This window comes from Equus caballus, chromosome 14 (genome assembly GCF_041296265.1).
Source record: "Equus caballus isolate H_3958 breed thoroughbred chromosome 14, TB-T2T, whole genome shotgun sequence".
NCBI classification, from domain to species: Eukaryota; Metazoa; Chordata; class Mammalia; order Perissodactyla; family Equidae; genus Equus; species Equus caballus.
In genome coordinates, this window is record NC_091697.1 from 78,139,928 (window position 1) to 78,161,599 (window position 21,672).

General features: G+C 34.6%; 1 protein-coding gene across 31 annotated transcripts in view; it reads right to left on the bottom strand.

The window, feature by feature from the left end:
* FER (FER tyrosine kinase) overlaps positions 1–21,672 on the bottom strand; it is a 441,906-nt gene that overhangs the window by 384,519 nt on the left and 35,715 nt on the right. For all 31 annotated transcript variants that reach the window (XR_011425641.1, XR_011425626.1, XR_011425640.1 and 28 more), the window contains one exon: positions 17,177–17,443. Coding sequence is in view for 11 of the 31 variants with exons in the window: in XM_023617899.2 (XP_023473667.1) it covers positions 17,177–17,383 (207 nt within the window). In the remaining 20 variants the exon portion in view is untranslated. The remainder of the gene's footprint in view (positions 1–17,176; positions 17,444–21,672) is intronic.

A 21,672-nucleotide genomic window follows, 5' to 3' on the forward strand; every position in this document is an offset into this window, starting at 1 on the left:
ACACTTAAAAATAATTTTAAGTAAAAAAGAAAAATTACCAGAACACAGAGTATAATTTCTTACATTCATGTTCCAGATTAAAGGAACTAAAAAGACATGCCAACAAAATGAAACGAGTGATTCTGAATTAGATCCTGAATCGGAATGAAAATATTTTGCCAAAAAAGAACATCATTGGGACAGTTGACAAAAGTTGGATATGGAATGTATTTTTGATAATAGTATAATAACAATGCTAAATTTCCCAAATTTGATCATTATATTGTAGATATGTTCTAGAAAATACATTCTTAAATATTTAAAAATAAAGGGACATGTCTTCAACTTACTTGCAAATCATTCAGAAAAAAATATAATTATATTGAGAGAGAAAGAGAGCCATAGAGCAAATATGGCAAAATGTTAACAATTAATGAATATAGTGGAGGGCATAGCAGAATCTTTGTTCTATCCTTGAAACTCTGTTGTACGTTTTAATTTTTTCAAATAAAGACATAAAACGCACCAGTTTCAAGACTTCTGCTTATTTTCAAGATAAAGAAACAGCGACTGCTTTAACCTCCTGCCTAAAACAACTAAAAATTGGCCAAAATATCTGAAATAACAGCATTCAAGCCACTGGACAAGAGGCAATGAAGGACAGTAAACCCTGAGAGACTATAAATAAATAAACTGAGCCCTAAGATTACCACAGCTTACTGAATGGAGAAAATGTCCAGATCACAGCTGAGGGAGGAAGAACCAAGCACAACCCAATAATCTCTGTGAGTTAAACAGATTGGGTTCAGAGCACAGAGACACCAAGGTAGTCAAGAGTACTGGAGAAGAGACAAGGACTGATTTCTAGAGAGCAGACAGATGCACAAGAAGAAAACTCAGGAGATCTGCAAAGACTCCCTCTTGATTATTTAGCTAAGTACTGATCAGCTCAGGGTTATGAGAAAACTATTCTGTGTCAAGGAAATAACCCACCCATAAGGATCACAGGGAACACTGTCTAGAGTCACACAGGGCCATGGAATCAAGCTAGGTCCCAGGAGTCAGAGTATAAAATCTCACAATATGAGGAGCACCCTTTGAGTACTGAGAATAATCTTGCCTCAGTAGAAAAGATAAATTCAACCTAGATTACATGTACCTCTGATGCCACCTAACAATGTAAAAGCAACGGCCAAAAAGATCAAACTGTCTCCAAGTACCTTAACCATATTCCAAAACAAAGCCCAAGAATATTTAAAGAAATACAAAAATATTCAGTACCTAAAAAAGGTAAAATTCACAGTGCCTGGCAGCAAATAAAGATTACCAGGCACACAGATACGGGAAAATGCAACCTAAAATGAGAAGAAAAATCAGTCAATCAAAACCAACCCAGAAGTAACACAAATGATTAATAAAACAATAAACAGACATCACAGCATATTATTATTAATAATATTAAAACAGTTACTATGACTGTATTCCACATGTTCAAGAAACTAAAGGAAAGAACAAACATTAAATAGAGACAGGAAAGATATAAAAAAGATTCAAATTGAACTATTACAGATGATTCATTTATTTATGATGTGCTCATTTTCAGCATGGAAATGGCTCAGTTTCTGTTTCCTTCTCTCCAATTCCTCCACCCTAAAGTACATGTGTGCAGCAAAAGGAAGAGCTGGGTTTTGGCAGGTATGTGATGATAAAGGAATGGCACAAATAAGCATATTTAAATTTACCAGAGGAAGCAGCAGGGAGGAAGTGTCATTGCTAGAAGAGGAGAAGTCAGGAAAAGGGTTAGAGTTAATCTTATTGATAGGCTTATCAAAGGGCACAGGAAATAAAAGATGTTTGGGATGAAAAATACACTGGATATAATTAACGACTAATTAGACATTGTATAAAAATAAGATTAGTGAAATGGAAGACATAACAATAGAAACTAACCACAATGAAATAGAGAGAAAAGACAGAAAAATAAATAAATACACAAAAGCTGAACTGAGATAACTTCAAACAGCCAAATATGTACATAATTGGAGACCCCAAAGGAGAGAAGTGAGGAGGGAGGACTAAAAAAAATTTTGGAAAAATAGTGGCTGATATTTTTCCAAAGTTGATAAAAATTATAAGCCCACAGATCTAAGTAGGTCAACAAACCTCTAGCACAAGAAACATCAAGAAACTTCACAAAAGCACATAACAAATTTCTTAAAATCACCAATAAAGAGAAAATCTTAAGTACAGCCAGAGAAAAAAAGATCTTCAGCAAAAATATTTCAAAAGAAACAATGCAAGACAACAGTACAGCAACATCTTTAAAGCCGCCCATTTTCCTCTTTTTGTATGTGAGCTGCCACCACAGCATGGCCACTGACAGATGAATGTTGTAGGTCCACACCCAGGAACTAAATCTGGGCCGCCAAAGCAGAGTGTGTCAAACTTTACCACTAAGCCACTGGGGCTGGCCCTAAAGTATTTTTTTAAGTGCCAAACTAGAACTCTATATTCAGCAAAAATATCTTTGAAAAACAAAGACAACATAAAGACATTTTCACACTTATAAAACCTGAAAAAATGAATTACCAGCAGACTTCCACAATAAGAAATGTTAAAGAAACTCCTTCAAGCAGAATGAAAATGATATCGGATGGAAACCTGGATTTACACAAAGAAATGAAAACCATCATTAGTTGAAACTCTTTGGGCAAATATAAAGATGTTATTATTATTTAAATTATTCAAAAGGTAATCAACTATTTACAGTAATAGTAATGTATTATGGGGTCTATAACATGTAAAATTAAAAGGTATGACAATAACAGCAAAAGGACAGGCAGGGAGAAATGGAAGTATACTATTACACAAATATTATTATAGATGAGGGTCTACATATCACTAAAACAGATGTATAGTAAGTTAAAGATGTATACTACAAACCCTAAAGCAACCACTAAACTCAATAAACAGTTATAGGTGATAATCCAACAAAGGAGGTAAAAATGGAATCATAAAAAAACCCAATTGAAAAAGAGGAAAATAACAAAAGTAGAGCAGACATGACAAAGAGAAAACAAGCATAAAAATGATACATTTAAACCTAACTATACCAATAATCACAGTAAATGAAAAGAGTCCAAACACACCAATTAAAAGGCAGAGATTGGGGCCGACCCAGTGCAGTGGTTAGGTTCACACGCTCTGCTTCAGCGGCCCAGGGTTCACGGGTTCGCATCCCGGGCACAAACCTATACACTACACATCAAGCTACACTGTGGCAGCATCCCACATACAAAGTAGAGGAAGATTGGCACAGATGTTAGCTCAGCACCAATCTTCCTTACCAAAAAACAAAGAGCAGAGATTGACATATTAGGAAACAAAGCAAGACCCAGCTATATGCTACCTACAAAAAATCTCACTTTAAATATAGGAACCAAATAGTATTTAAAAGGATATGTCATGCTAATGTTAACCAAAAGAAAGCCAGAGTGGTTATATCAATATCAGACAGAGTAGATTTCATAGCAAAGAATATAACCAGGGATAAAGAAGGTAATTTCATAAATGATAAAGGAGTCAATTTATAAGGATTTTAAAATCCAAAACATCAGTCATCTAACACACAAGTTAATTCATTTGTCAAAACAAGTAACAATTCAAACATTTATGGACCTAATAAGAAAGATTCAAAATACATGAAGCAAAAACTGGTTACAAATTAGAAGGAGAAATAGGCAAAATCACAATTATAATCAGAGATTTCAACACCTTTCTCTCAATAATTGATAGAACAGGTGGACAAAAATGAGTAAAGAAATAAAAGAACTGAACATCACTATCAGCCGTCTTGACCTAACTGTCATCTATAGAATACTCCAACCAACAATAGCAAACTATCAAGTGCACATGAAACAGTTACCCAGACAAACCATATTCTGGGTCATGAAACAAGCATTAATAAATTTTAAAAGATTCAAGTGATACAAAATAGGTTCTTGGAAAACAATGGAACTAAATTTGAAATCTGTAACAAAAATATTTCTGGAAAAAAATCAAATATTTGGAAATGAAATAGACTTTGAAAGCACACATGGGTCAAAGAATTCAAAAGGAAAATTAAAATGTATTCTTAACTGAAATAAAATTAAAATAAGCATATGAAAGTTTCTGGGATGCAGCTGAAACAGTAATCAGAGAAAATTAAGAATACTATAAGCTAGTATTACAAAAGAAAGAAGGTCTTAAATCAATAATCTCAGCTTCACCTTATTAAACCAGTGGGAAAAAAGAACAAACAAACCCCAAATTAAGTGGGAAAAAATTAATAGATTTCAGAGCAGAAATCAAGGCAGTATAAAACAGAAAATCAATACAATCAATGAAATCAAAAAATGATTCTCAGATAAATATCAGTAAAATTGATAAACTTCTAGCCAGTCTGATCACAAAAAAAAGAGAAGACACAAATTACCAATACCAGGAATGAGACAGGTAACACCACTACATATTCTCCAGATATTAAGAGGATAATAAGTTCCAGACAAGCAAAAACTGAATGAGTTCAGCTCCACTAAACCAGCCTTACAAGAAATGTTAAAGGAACTTCTTAAGCTGAAAAGAAAGTACACTAATTCGTAACAAGAACACATATGAAAGAATAAATCTCTCTGGAAATGTAAATATATAGTAAAGGTAGTAGATTAATAATTATAAAACTAATGTGAAGGTTAAAAAACAAAAGTAGTAAAAATAACTGTGATTACAATAACTAGTTAAGGATACACAAGATACAAAGATGCAAAATGTGACACCAAAAACATAAAATGTGAGGGGAAGGAAGAGTAAAACTGTTGAGCTTTAGAATGGAATCAAACAAGTTGTCATCAACTTAAAAGAGACTGTTATAGACATAAGTTGTTACATGTAAGACTCATGGTAACTACAAAGCAAAAATCTATAGTAAATAAACAAAAGGGAAAGAGAAAGGAATATAAGCAGACCACTAAAGAAAGCCACTGAACCACAAAGGAAGAGAACAAAGGAAAAATAAAAGAACAGAGGGGAACTACAAAAATAGCTCAAAAACAATTAAAATGGTAAGAAGCACATATCTATCAATAATTACTTTAAATGTAAATGAACTAAATTTAAACTCTCCAATCAAAAGACATAGAGTGGATGAATGGATTAAAAACCATGACCCATCTATGTGCTGCCTACAAGAGACACACTTTAGATATAAGGACACACACAGACTGCAAGTGAAAGGAGGGAAAGAGATACTCCATGCAAATGGAAACCAAAATAAAGCTGGAGTAGCTATATTTATACCAGACAAAATAGACTTTAAAACAAAGACTGTAATAAGAAACAAAGAAGGGTGGCATATAATGATAAATAGGTTAATCCAACAAGAGGATATGACATTTGTAAATATTTATGCACCCAAGATAGGAGCACCTAAATATATAAAAGAAAATTTTAAGAGACCTAAAGGGAGAAATAGACAGCAATATAATAATTCTACGGGACTTTAATACCCCACTTACATCAATGGATAGACCATCCAGACAGAAAATCAATAAGGAAACACCAACCTTAAATGACATGTTAGACCAGATAGACCTAACAGATATTTACAGAACATTCCATCCAAAAGCAACAGAGTATACAGTCTTCTCAAACGCACATGAAACATTTCCCAAGATAGATCATGTGTTAGGCCAAAAAACAAGTCTTAATAAATTTAAGAGGACTGAAATCATATCAAGTATCTCTTCTGACCACAATGGCATGAAATTAATTACACAAAGAAAACAGGAAAATTCACAAATATGTGGAGATTAAACAACATGCTACTGAACAAGCAACGGGTCAAGGAAGAAATCAAAATATACCTTAAGACAAATGAAAATGGAAATGAGACATACCAAAATTTATGTGATGTAGCAAAAGCAGTTCTAAGAGGGAAGTTCATAGCAATAAACGCCTACCTCAAGAAACAAGAAAAGTCTCAAATAAACAACCTAACTTTATACCTCAAGGAACCAGAAAAAGAAAAAAGAAAAAACAAAGTTAGTTGAAGGAAGGAAATAACAAAGAAGAGAGCAGAAATAAATGAAATAGAGATTTAAAAGACAATAGAAAAGATCAATGAAACTAAGAGCTGGTTCTTTGAAAAGATAGCAAAACTGACAGACCTTCAGCTAGACTCACCAAGAAACAAAAAGAAGAACCAAATAAACCAGAAAGTAAAGAGGAGATATTATAACTGATACTACAGAAACACAAATGATCAAAAGAGATTACAATGAACAATTATATGCCAACAGATTGAGCAACCTAGAAGAAATGGATAAATTCTTGGAAACATACAACCTACCAAGACTGAATCATGATGAAACAGAAAATCTGAACAGACCAACTATGGTAATACATTGCTTAACGGACAGGGATACGTTTTGAGAAATGCATCTTAGGAGATTTTGTCACTGTACAAACATCACAGAGTATACTTACACAAACCTAGATGGGATAGTCTATTACACACCTAGGCTATATGTACAGCCTATTGCTCCTAGGCTACAAACCTGTACATCATGTTACTGTACCAAATACCATAGGCAACTGTAACACAATTGTATGTGTGTATCTAAACATATCTAAACATAGAAAAGGTACAGTAAAAAAAAGGTATAAAAGATATAAAATGGTACAACTGTATAGGGCATTCACCATGACTGCAGCCTACAGGACTGGAAGTTGCTCTGGGAGAGTCAGTGAGTGAGTGGTGAGTGAATGTGAAGGCCGGGACATTACTATACACTACTGCAGTAAACACTGTACACTTAGGCTACACTAAATTTATTTAAAAAATTATTTTTCCTTGGGGCTGGCCCCATGGCCAAGTGGTTGAGTTTGCGCGCTCCGCTGCAGGCGGCCCAGTGTTTCGTTGGTTCGAATCCTGGGCGCGGACATGGCACTGCTCATCAAACCACGCTGAGGCAGCATCCCACATGCCACAACTAGGTGGACCCACAACGAAGAATATACAACTATGTAACGGGGGTCTTTGGGGAGAAAAAGGAAAAAAATAAAATCTTAAAAAAAAATTAAAAAAAATAAAAAAATAAATTATTTTTCCTTCTTCAATAATAAACTAAGCTTACTATAACTTGTTTACTTTATAAACTATAATTTTTTTAACTTTTTGACTCTTTTGTAATAACACAGCTTAAAACAGAAACATTTTACAGCTGTACAAACATATTTCCTCTCTTTATATCCTTATTCTATAAGCTCTTTCTATTTTTCAATTTTTTTTTTCTTTTTTTACTTTTTAAACTTTTTTGTTAAAAACTAAGACACAAACACACACATTAGCCTAGGCCTACACAGGGTCAGGATCATCAACATCGTGTTCCACCTCCACATCTTGTCCCTCTGGAAGGTCTTCGGGGCAATAACACACATGGAGCTGTCATCTCCTATGATAACAATGTCTTCTGGAATACCTCCTGAAGGACCTGCCTGAGGCTCTTCTTGAGGAGAAGTCACTCTTTCAGAAATATGGCCAGGGTGGGTTTACTTGGTTTGTTTCTTTTTTCATCACAGAGTTCCTTGTAAGCAGATAATGCACCATGAACATTGCTCTCTATTAACGAAAACTTCCAGTGTTGGGGTCCATATTTTCAAACATTTTAAGGAGCTTATTGAGGTCTGCAAACGCTTCTGATAAACCCTTCACTGTGCATTTTCTTGGGGGTTCTTCTTTTTTCTCTTCTCCTGCATTTTCCTTTTCTCTTGTCTCTTCTTGAGCTACACATTCCTGTTCCAGCTCCAACAACTCCTCATTAGTCAATTAGTCAGGAACCTCCACTAGGAGCTACTCAATATCTTCATCCACACCTAAGTTAAATTTGTCTACCATCTCACCCACAGCCTTGTTGATTTTTGCAATCTCGTCATCCTTGGAAAATCCTTTCGAGTCATAAACAAACCTCTTGAGTGTCTTCTTCCAGATGCCATTCATACACTCCTTGATGACACCACCCCAATGCCAAACAAGGTTCTTGATGAAGTCATAGATGTTGTAATCCTTCCAGAATTGCATCAGTGCCTTCCTCAGTTGCAGCAATTATCTGGACAAAAGTCCTCCTCAAGTAGTAGGCCTTAAAACCTGCTATAACTTGACCCAACTAATGGATCAAAGAGGTGGTGTTTGGAGGGAGAAACACTGCTTTGATATTGGGATAAAGATCACCAATAAAAGGAGGATGTCCAGGAGTATTATCAACAATAAGTAAAATCTTGAATGGCATGTTATTCTCCAAACAGTACTTCTCAATTTCACTGGCACAGTAATTCAGGAGGGCATCTTGGAACATGAGCTGTGTCATCCACGACTTCTCATTGCTCCTGTAGTACACTGGCAGTGTGTGCTTACTGATATGCTTGAAGGCCCCAGGGTTCTCACTGTGCCGGATCACAAAGGGTTTTGATTGGTAGCCTGAAACACTGCCCCCAAGTAACACCGTTATCCTGTCATTAAAAGGCTTGAAACTTGGCATTGACTTGGCCTCCTTACGGATGAAAGTCCTTTCAGATATCCATTACCAGAATAGGGAGGTTTCATCGATACTGAATATTTGTTCTGCCAAGTAATTTTCCTCCACAATCACCTTATCTAGAGTTTCCAAAAACTCTTCAGCTACCTTCACATCAGCACTCACAGGTGTGAGAAATTCATTACTTTCACATCATGTAATGAGTAATGATTCTTGCATCTTTAAACCACACAGAGCAAGCAGTAAATTAAACATCATAGTCGGGTCCAGCCTTTTCTTTCAACATCAGAAACAAACTTTTTGCTTTGGCCATGACTGTCATGGTGCTGAGAAGGATATGCTTTTGTGTCTGGTCTTCAATCCACGTCATTAGAAGTTTTTCACGTCTGATATAGGCTCTTCTTGAATTTTTTAGTCTCACTGCCTTCAATGAAGCAGAACCTTTAACAGCTTCTGTCACTTTGCTCTTATTCTTGAATATCGTGGCTATGTTGGAATGGCACACGTCTGACTGACAAACAATAACTATCACTGATTTTCCACCTTCATAGTCCTTAATTTTAATTTCATTTCCAGGTCAATCACTGGATGTAGCCTCTTACTGACAATATTAGCAGTGGATTTTGTATGCTTAGGGGTCATGACAAACAAAACAACATGAGATTAAATCATGCACAAGAAAAAATTGTGCAATCAAGAGACACAGTAAGCACAGCACATATGGGGCTACTGCTGGTGTAACACGGCACAGTGTTTTAAATAAACTCTTTTTCTAAAAAAAGTAGAAAGAGTAAACTCTAAAATAAAGATTAAAAGTATAGTATAATAAATACATAAACCAGTAATCTAGTCATTTATTATCATTATCAAGCATTATGTATTGCACATAAATTGTAAGTGCTATACTTTTATAACACTGGCAGCACAGTAGGTTTGTTTACACCAGCATCACCACAAACACATGAGTAATGCATTGCACTATGACATTATAACGGCTATGATGTCGCTAACTGATAGGAATTTTTCAGCTCCATTATAATCTTATGGGACCACCATCGTATATGCAGTCTATTGTTGACTGAAACATCGCTACGTGGCACAAGACTGTACTAGCAAGGAGATTGAACTACTAATCAAAAATCACCCAAACAACAAAAGTCCAGGACCAGACAGCTTCACTGGTGAATTCTACCAAACATTCAAAGAAGAATTAATACCAATCCTTCTCAAACTCTTCCCAAAAAATGGAAGACAAGGGAACTCTTCCAAACACATTTTACAAGGCCAGCACAACCCTGATACCAAAACCAAAAAAGGATGCCACAAAAAAAGAAAATTACAGGTCAATATCCCTGATACACACACATGCAAAAATCCTCAACAAAATATTAGCAAACCAAATTCAACAACACATTAAAAGGATCATACACCAAGATCAAATGAGATTTATTCCAGGGATGCAAGGAGGGCTCAACATCCACAAATCGATCAACATGATACACCACTAACAAAATGAAGGATAAAAACCATAAAATCATCTCAACAGATGCAGAAAAAAATTTCTGACAAAATTCAACATCCATTTATGATAAAAACTCTCAACAAAGTTGGCATAGAAGAAAAGTACCTCAACATAATGGGAGCCATATAGGACAAGCCCACAGGTAACATCATCATACTCAATGGTAAAAAGCTGAAAGCTTTTCCTCTAAGATCAGGAACAAAACAAGGATGTCCAGTCTCACCACTTCTATTCAACACAGTATTAGAAGTTCTAGCCAAAGCAATTACGAAAGACAAAGAAAGAAAAAATACCCAAATCAGAAAGGAAGAAGTAAAACTGTCACTATTTGCAGATAAGAGGATATCAGATATAGAAAACCCTAAAGACTTCACCAAACACCTGTTAAAACTAATCAATGAATTTGTAAAGCTATAGGATACAAAATCAATATACAAAAATCTATTGAGTTTCTATACACTAATAACAAACTATCAGAAAGAGAAATTAGGAAAACAATTCCATGTTCATCAAAAAGAATAACATACCAAAAAGAATAACATACCTAGGAGTAAATTTAACCAAGGAGGTGAAAGACTTGTACACTGAAAACTATATGACAGTGATGAAAGAAACTGAAGAAGACATAAATGAATGGAAACATATTCCATGATCAGGGATTGGAAGAATTAATATTATTAAAATGTCTATACTACCCAAAGCAATATACAGACTCAGTGCAATCTCTATCAAAAATCCAATGGTGTTTTTCAAAGGAATGGAACAAACAATCCTAAAATTTGTATGGAAATACTAAAAACCTCAAATAGTCAAAGCAATCTTAAGAAAGAAGAACAAAGCTGGAGGCTTCATGCTCCCTGATGTTAAACTATATTACAAAGCTATAGTAATTAAAATAGCATGGTATTAGCATAAAAAGAGACACACAGATCAATGGAACTATGTAGAGAGACCAGAAATAAACCCAAATATATGTGGTCAATTAATTTACGACAAAGGAGCCAAGAACATACAATGCAGAAAGGACAGTCTCTTCAATAAACGGTCTTGGGAAACCTGGACAACCACATGCAAAGGAAAGTGGACCATTATCTTATACCATACACAAAATTTAACTCAAAACAGATTAAAGACTTGAACGTAAGACCTGAAACCATTAAACTTCTAGAAAAAAACACAGGCCATAAGCTCCTTGACATAGGTCTTGGCAATGATTTTTTGAATCTGACACCAAAAGCAAAAGCAACAGAAGCAAATATAAAAAAAGTGGAACTACATCAAACTAAAAAGCTTCTGCATAGCAAAGGAAATCAGATACAAAATGAGAAGGCAACATACCAAATGGGAAAAAATAATTGCAAATCATATATCTGATAAAGGGCTAATATCCAAACTATACAAAGAACTCATACAATTCAATAACAACAAAAATTTAAAAATGGGCAGAAGATCTGAATAGACATTTTTCCAAAGAAGACATACAAACAAGTACATGAAAAGATGCTCAACATCACTAATCATCACAGAAAGGCACATCAAAACTACAATGAGATATCACTTCAAACTTGTTAGAATGGCTTTTATCAAAAAGACAAGAAATAACAAATATTGGCAAGGATGTGAAGCAAAGGGAACCCTTGTGCACTGTTGGTGGGAATGTAAACTGGTACAACCAGTTTAGAGTATATATACTGGTACAACCAGTATAGAGGGTCCTCAAAAAATTAAGAATAGAACTTCCCTATGATCCAGCAATTCCACTTCTGGGTATTTACCCAAAGCATATGAAAACACTAATTCAAAAAGATACATACACCCCCATGTTCACTGCAGCATTATTCACAATAGCTAAGATATGGAAACAACCTAAGTGTCCATCAGTGCATGAATGGATAAAGAAATTGTGCTATATATATATAATGGAGTATTATTCAGCCATAAAAAAGAACAAAATCAGAGAAAGACAAATACCATATGATCTCTCTTACATGTGGAATCTAAAATAAACCAAGCTCACAGATACAGAACAGAGATTGGTGGTTGCAAGAGGTTAGGAGTCGGGGTAAGAGAAATGATGAACTGCTTTGTTTTGGGGCTTTTTTGAGTTTAAATAAATTGAATACAAATTTTTAAAGTAAATAACTAAAAGGATAATAAAGCAAAATAATAACATAAAAAACCTGACAACTTAGAAAAAAATAAACAAATTCCTTAAAAGGCACAACCTATGAAAGTTCACTTAAGAAGAAAAAGATGATCTGAATAGCCCTCTATCTATTTTAAAAATTAAATTTATGGGCCAGTCGGTGGCCTAGTGGTTAAGTTTGGCACACTTCCCTTCCGCAGCCTAGGTTCGGTTCCCAGGCAGAGACCTATACCACTCGTCTGTCAGTGGCCATATTGTGGTAGCAGTTTACATACAAAATAGAGGAAGACTGGCAACAGACTTTAGCTCAGGGCGAATTTTCCTCAGCAAAAAAATAATTAAATTTATAATTAAAAACCTTCTCCCAAAGAAAACTCCAGGCCCAGACGGCTTCACTGGTGAATTCTATCAAACATCTAAGTAAGAAATAAAACCAATTATATACAAACTTCTTGAGAAAACTGAAGAAAAGAAAATACTTCTCAACTTGTCATATGAGGCCAGCATTACGCTGATACCAAAACCACACAATATTACAAGAAAAGGAAACTGCAGACCAACATCCCTCAGGAACACTGATACAAAAATTCTCAAAAAAATTTTAGCAAATTAAATCTCGTGATATAAAAAAAGGATAATATATAAAGACTAAATGGATTTAATCCAGGAATGCAAGATTATTTTAACATTTGAAACATCTGAAAATCAATGAATACATTTCAACATATTATCAAACATCTAAGCAGAAAAAGACAAAACACTTGACAAAATCCAATATCAATTCTCGAAAAAAACTGGAAGGTAATTTCTACAAGCTTACAATAAACTCACAACTAACATCATACTTAATGGCGAAAGGCTAAATGCTTTTCCCCTAAGGTTAGGATTAAGACATAGATGTCTGCTGTCAATACTTCTCTTGAACTTTGTGCTAGAGTTTCTAGCCAGTGCAAAAAGGCGAGAAAAAGAAAGAAAAGGCATCCAAATTGGAAAGGAAGAAGTAAAAGTGTCTTTGTTTGCAGATGACATGATCATCTACATAGGAAATCCAATGGGATCTAACTTCTAGATGCAAATGCAAGAGAAACTGTTTGCAACTTTGGGTCAGGCAAAGATTTTTTTTTAGAGACAAAACCAAAAACACAATGCTCTAAAGACAAGATTGATAGATAGTGCTTTACTTTTCAGTAGAACAAATGACAGCTTTTCAGTTTTAAGAGGAAAGGTTGACATATTCCCTGTTTTTCTTTGGGTTTCCCACCATTGTTAGCTCTCAACATTCCCTCTTTGAAAGGCAATACTACCCACTTAAACCACTTCCTCTCAAACACCTTTCTCTAGCCCCCTTCCCATCCCCAAAACTCTCCTGCCTTTCTCAATTATGTTAGCACTTGTCTCCATCCCTCACCAAAATAACTGACACTTCAATATCCACATTGATGATTCCTCCACTGGCCTGACCTCATAAATCCTCAGTCTTGTTACCTATTAATCCTATTTCTCATTCCTTTCACTACCTTACTTTTCTAAAGAGTACAATTCCAGTTAAACATAGTAAATAGAACACGTGGCTACTTCTCCACTCCTTTCCCAAACCCAACTGAAATATAATATAGTTATTTAAAGCATAAATTCGCAATAACAAAGAAAACAGAAGGGGACAACCACAGATAAGACATGTAAACAGAATGTAAGATTCTGCAAAGCAGGTAAGTGGTAACGGATTAGCATATCATGAAACATTGAAACATAAATGTTCTGCAAAGGAGACATCAAAAAGAAATGGCCACTTGGGGGAGGGAGAATTGGAGGAACGTGGTCAAAAGGTACAAACTTCCAATTATAAGATAAGTAAGTACTAGGGATGTAATGTACAACATGATGACTATAGTTAATACTCCTGTATGATATATAGGAAAGTTGTTAAGAGAGTAGATCCTAAGAGTTCTCATCACAAGGAAAAATTTCTTTTTCTTTTCTTTTTATTGGATCTATGTAAGACGATGGTGTTAATTAAACATATTGTCATTTCACAATATATATAAATCAAAACATCATGCTGTACACCTTAAACTTAGACAGCAATATACGTCAATCATTTCTCAATAAAACTGGAGTTAAAAAAAAAGAGAAAAGGCCAATTTACAGTCAGACAATTCCAGTAAAGCTCAGGAACTGGAGAAACCTAAATAGAGGAAGAAGAGAAGGTACAGAAACAGGAGGACTGATTCAAAGTCTACATAAGGAGCAAGCAGAACTCTAGTTCCTGTTGCTCAGCCCACACAGACATACAACTATTCTTCCCCAATGCCAAAGAAAACAAGAGAAAAAAATGAACCAGAGAACCTTTGGACTCAGAGACACCAGGCAGCTTAGCAAAAACAGGATGATCAACTAAAATACGACTCTTAGAACACTCAACCTATGTTCCTTATCTATTCCCGTAACACAACAGAGTAGTCAAACAAAATATAGGACACCAGTTAAATTTCAATTTCAGATAAACAATAAACAATTTTTACCATTTGTATGTCCCAAATATTGCATGCAAATTTAACTGGTGTCCTATATTTTTATTTGCTATATCTGGCAACTCTACCTTCAGACTAGAGGACAGAGAATTCCTCTTTGGGGAAGCTGACTGGCCCAGGGAAGGAAGTAAAAGATATTAACATAAAGTGGTTCTCAACAAAATCACAGATGCTTACCTTATCACACACACCACACACACATCCTCCACAGGAACAGTGTTTTCTCTACAATATACTCAAATCCTAAGACCCACAACTGAAAGAAACACACATTTTATTAACTTTCCAAAGTAAAACAGATAAGACTTTTTTAACTTTGAATAAATACAGTGAAATGTGATATTTAAAGAAGACAATGGAAATAAATAGAGCAAAAATCCAAGAACTATTAAAGCGTGTAAAATTTCATCTTTATTGCCGTCAAAGAACAATTAACAGTGCAATTTTGGCCTTTATTTTTTTGGCCCTTATTTTTAAATTTTATATTTTTATAATCCTGGAGTTAAAAAACCATATTGTTTATCCAAAGGATTTTTAAGTGAGATAAATTCATCAATATACTAGTATTTTAGTAATGAAATGAGAGCAAAATACAGCTATGTGTTAAAATATTCCACATGATTCACTATGCTAATAAATCACAGAAGAACTCAGGGAAGGTGGGTTATAATGAAACTCTGTGTCAAAAGAAAAAATAGCAGGGCACAAGGGACCAACGAGATAGGGTAGTAAAGAAGACAAAGCCATCCCGACCGGTGTGAGGTGATACCTCATTGTAGTTTTCATTTGCATTTCCCTGTTAGCTAATGATGTTGAGCATCTTTTTATATGCCTGTTGGCCATCCGTGTATCTTCTTTGGAGAAATCTCTGTTCAGATCTTTTGCCCATTTTTTAATTGGGTTGTTGGTTTTTTTGTTGTTGAGATGTATATGTTCTTTGTATATTTTGGATATCAACCCCTTATCTGATATATGGTTTGCAAATATCTTCTCCCAATTGTTAGGTTGTCTTTTCGTTTTGTTGATGGTTTGCTTTGCTGTGCAGAAGCTTTTTAGTTTGATGTAGCCACATTTGTTCATTTTTTCTTTTGTTTCCCTTGCCCGGTCAGACATGGTACTTGAAAAAATGTTGCTAAGACTGATGTCAAAGAGAGTACTGCTTATGTTTTCTTCTAGAAGTTTCATGGTTTTGGGTCTTACATTCAAGTCTTTAATCCATTTTGAATTTATTTTGGGCAATGGTCTACTTTCATTCTTTTGCACGTGGCTGTCCAGTTTTCCCAACACCATTTATTGAAGAGACTCTCCTTTCTCCATCGTATGCTCTTGGCTCCCTTGTCGAATATTAGCTGTCCATAAATGTGTGGGTTTACTTCTGGGCTCTCAGTTCTGTTCCATTGATCTGTGTGTCTGTTTTTGTGCCAGTCAGAATGGCTATAATTAACAAGACAGGAAACAACAAATGTTGGAGAGGATGTGGAGAGAAGGGAACCCTTGTTCACTGCTGGTGGGAGTGCAAACTGGTGCAACCACTACGGAAAGCAGTATGGAATATCCTCAAAAAATTAAAGATAGATTTACCATATGATCCAGTTATCCCACTGCTGGGTATTTATTCAAAGAACTTGAAAAGACAAAGGCATAAAGATACTTGCACCTCTATGTTCATTGCAGCATTATACACAAAAGCCAAGACTTGGAAGCAACCTAGGTGCCCATCAAAGGACGAATGGATAAAGAAGATGTGGTATTTATACACAATGGACTACTACTCAGCCATAAGAAATGATGAAATCCGGCCATTTGTGACAACATGGATGGACCTTGAGGGTATTTTGCTGAGTGAAATAAGTCAGAGGGAGAAAGTCAAATACCCTATGATCTCACTCATAAGTAGAAGATAGAAAAACAACAAACCAACACATAGCATTGGAGATTGGATTGGTGGTTACCATAGCGGGAGGAGGGAGGGCAAAAGGGGTGATTAGGCTCACATGTGAGGGGACGGACTACAATTAGTTTTCGCATGGTGAACACGATGTAATCCACACAGAATTAGAAATATATTATGATGTACATCCAAAAATTAATTAATAAATTAAAAATAAATAAATTTTATAAAAAAGAAAACAAAGTTTGTAAGAATTGCTCTCAAACCAAACTAATCCTCAGAATAACCCAAACATCTATTTAAAAAAAGATTTCAAAGTTTGAAAATTTCAGACCTACTGACTCAGACATCAGGAGGTATGGCCCAAAATTTGTAATTTTTGAAACTTTCCCCATGAGATTTTGTAATCAGTATGATTTTGCAACCATGACCATAAAATGCCAACTTGGGAATGTTCATTCAGTGGTATGATCTATTTGCTTTAAGCACAATTATGTTGCTATATACAATAAACGATAAAATTATTCTTCTTACCTTAGATACATTGCTGACATAATTCATTTGGATAGTACTTTCCTTATCAACTTGATTACAAAGGTTCTGTAAAGTAGATGCATATTCTTTATCACTTTTTATTCTCAGGGCCATAAATTTCTTCACTGTTTCCAGTAACCGTAATTCCCAGTCTTGCAGTTTTAACACAGCTTCATGTGAATTCTTCAGGTCACTCCCAAACCCCATTTTGTAAGGCACTCTCTTATCCTCCACACTGCACAAGTGAGCCTTCTAATCAGCACATATCTGTATGAAAACAGAAGAAAAAAATCTTAAAACAAAAGAAAATTAGTCTTCAAAGCAAAGTTACGGTCCACTCTTTTTAGAATTAAAAAAATCACTACAATTGAATGTTTTCACTCAAAGATCAGGAACAAAATGAGGATGTCCACTTTCACCACTTCTATTCAACACTATACTGGAGGTTCTAGCCAGTATAATTATTTTATAAATAAATAAAACAATTTCCACTGAAAGTGGAAAGGAAAAAGTAAAACTATCTTTATTTGCAGATGACATGACACTGTATATAGAAAATCCTAAGGAATGCAACAAAAAAAAAAGTATTAGAACTAATATATGAGCTCAGTAAGACTACAGAGTACAAGATCAATATACAAAAATAAACTGCATTTCTATACACTAGCAACGATCAATCCAAAAATGAAACTAAAAAATCAATTCTATTTATAAGAACATCAAAAAGAATTAAATATTGAGGAGTAAATTTAACAAAAGAAATGCAAAACTTATACTCTTAAAACTACAAAACATTGTTGAAAGAAATGAAAAAAGTACTAAATAAATGGAAAGACTCATGTTAATGGCTCCAAAAGACTTAATATTGTTAAAAAAGCAATACTCTCCAATTTGATCCTACAGATTTAACTCAATCCATATCAACAACTAAGCTAGCTTTTTTTTTTTTTGAAGAAATTGACAAGTTAATCCTAAAATTCATATAGAAATGTAAAGGAGGGGCCAGCCCAGTGGCATAGCAGTTATGTTCACACACTCTGCTTTGGTGGCTCAGGGTTCACAGATCCAGATCCCTGGCGTGCACCAACACACCGCTCATCAAGCCATGATGTGGCAGCATCCCACACACAAAATAAAAGAAGACTGGTAGAGATGTTAACTCAGAGACAATCTTCCTCATGCTAAAGGAGGGAAATTGGCAATGGATGTTAGGCTCAGGGCCAATCTTCCTCACCAAAAAAAGAAAGAAAGGAAAAATGCAAGGCAGGCAAAATAACCAAAAACAAATCTTGAAAAAGAAGAATAAACTTGGAAGACACACATTTCCTGATTTCAAAACTTACTGAAAACCTACAGCAATCAGGGCAATGTGGTACTGGCATATAGATAGACATCGAGATGAGTATAACAGAATAGAGGGTCAAGATATAAATCCTCACAATTATAGTAAAACGATTTTCTACAAAGGTGCCAAGTCTATTCAACAAGGAAAAAAGTCTTCTCAACTAATAGTGTTGGGACAACTGGATTTCCACATGCAAAAGAATAAAGCAGGATGCCTTACACAGACTATACACAAAAAATTAACTCTAAGGGAAAAACAAATCTAAATATCAAAGTTAAAACTATAAAACTCTCAGAAGAAAACATAGTAGTAAATCTTCGTGACCTTGGCTCAGGTAATGATTTCTTAGATACGACACCCAAAGCACAAGCAACAAAATAAAAATACGTAAATTGAATTTCATCAAAATTAAAAACTTTTGTATTTCAAAGGCCACCGTCAAGAAAGTGAAAAGACCACAGAGTGGGAGAAATTATTTTCAAATCAAATATCTGATAAAGGACTTCTATCTGGAATATATAAAGAATTCTTACAATTCAGTAATAAAATGACAAACCAATTAAAAATAGGCAAAGGATCTGAATAGATATTTCTCCAAATAAGATTTACAAATGTCTGACAAGCACACAAAAAGACGTTCAATAGCATTAGCCATTAGGAAAATATCAATCAAAACCACAATGAGATACCACTTCACACCACTAGAACGTCCATAATCAAAAAGACAGATAATAGCAAGTGCTGGAGACTGTGAAGAAATTAGAACCCTCATATACTGCTGGTAGAAATGTAAAACAGGCAGTTACTCAAAAGTTAAACATAGAGTTATCATATGATCCAGAAATTCCACTCCAAAGTATATACCCAAGAAAAATGAAAACATATGCCGTACAAAAACCTATACATGAATATTCAAGCAGAATTATTCATAATAGTCACAAAGGGGAAACAACTCAAATGTCCATCAACTCATGAATGGATAAATAAAACGTAATATATCCATACAGTGAAATATTATTTGGCAATGAAAAGGAATGAAGTATTGATATAAGCTACAACATGAATGAACCTTGTAAATATTTATGCTAAGTGAAAGAAGCCAGACACAAAAGACTGACATATTGTGCGATTTGTTCATATGAAATACCCAAAAGTCATAGAGACAGATAGTAGATTAGTAGTTGCCTAGGGCTGGCAAATTTGGGAAGAAATGAGGAATGACTGCTAACAGGTACTGGATTTCAGTTTGGGGGATGACAATATTCTAAAATTGGGGTGATGGTTGCTCAACTCTGTGAACAGAATAAAAATCATTGAACTGTACAGTTTAAATGGGCAAATTCTTCAGCACGTGAGTTATATCTCAATAAAGTTGCTTAAAAAAATCAGTACAGCATAACTCAATGATCATCTAAAGGTCAGTTATCAGAAACTTCTCCAAAATATCCTGCTTGTTTGCTATAAACCCCAAAAACTGTGATAGAATTTATTTTGCTCTCTAGTCTCATAGAATTTCAGGCAGTGAATCTTTCGGGGCCAGATAAAAGAAATGAAGAAACACACCTTTTATTTTTAGTTCTGGCTCATCCATAACAGAAGTCAATTTCTTGTTAATTCAGCTGAGATCCTCTAAGATACACATAAAAATGAGCAGAGGTTTATCTTTTTTTTTTAAAGATTGACACCTGAGCTAACAACTATTGCCAATCTTTCTTTTTTTGTTGTTTTCTGCCTTTTTCTCCTCAAAACCCCCCAGTACATAGTTGTATATTTTTCATTGTGAGTCCTTCTAGTTGTGGCATGTGGGAGGCGACCTCACCGTGGCCTGATGAGCGGTGCCATGTCCATGCCCAGGATCCGAACCCAGAGAAACCCTGGGCCACCAAAGCCAAGCCTGCGAACTTAACCACTCGGCCACGAGCTGGCACAAAGGTTTATCTTTCTAATGTCAGTGATATTATCTAAAGAGAGGGTAAAAATGTGGGTTCTCCAAATAAAGTACAAATTAAAAATTTTCCCCAAGTGAAAACTGTCCAGTTTAATGATCTATCAAATAAGCAAAGGGCGGAAAAGGTTGTGGAAAACTGCACTTCATCAAAGTGTCCAAAGTACCAAATGGACATTAACAAAACTAAGTCACAATAAAGTAACTGACTTATTCACATTAATATCCAGTAGGATAATTCCAGCTTTTTCACTCTGTATGCAGTAGCTTTAAAAAATTTACTTTAATATGCTATAATTTATGGAGCATATAAATTTATGATGAACCTTTTCTTTTATTTTACTGGAGCTCAAGAAAGTGAAGATACATTCTATCTCATTCCATGTTTTCAATGGAAGAATAAGAAACATTTTTTGAGGCTAAAGAAAAGTGGACCATTTTACTTTTTTTCTTTTTAACTATATTTGAGATTGTGGTTCATTTTATTTTTTAAACTTTGGATAAATATCATTTCTGCTTATAAATGCATCAAGCTCTGGTCTAAACTTTGACAATATTTTTTAATTCCATTATCAGGAATTTCAAAAGGATTATGAAGAGCACAGAAGAATAAAAAGGAAAACAGAATCTGGCAGCTATTTGAGAAACAATCCAGCCCACTCTAAGTGTTTATTTATATAGACCAACATGCTAGGTCAGAGTGAATATAAAATAATTTAATACACGGTACCAACTCCTTAAGGGATGACAAATAATAAAAATTTTAAAAACAAGTCTATAATAAATTAATACTATGTCTACTTGTTAAATTGGTAGAGATTATAACACCTTAGGAATTAAGGGAATGACATCCTACAGATAATTTTCCCATAGACGTCAAATGACATATATAAAACTATTCATTTCAGTAGTGTTTGAAATAACAACAAAAAAAATCTGGAAATATCAATCAAAAGGAACTGACTAGGTAAATTACAATCAAGGCTGCTGTATTTGATTGTAATTGAATAATTCTAGAGAGTGCCATTCAAATCATAGTCTATGTGAATTTGCTCCGTGTCCAACCTTCACAAGTAAATGTGGTAGACCAGATCCTGGTATATTCATTTAGCGGAATATCATTTGGGCCTAATAAAAATGAGAAAACGTTTTGTGTATTGATCTGGAACCATCATTAAGAACCATTAATTTAAAAAAAGTAAGATA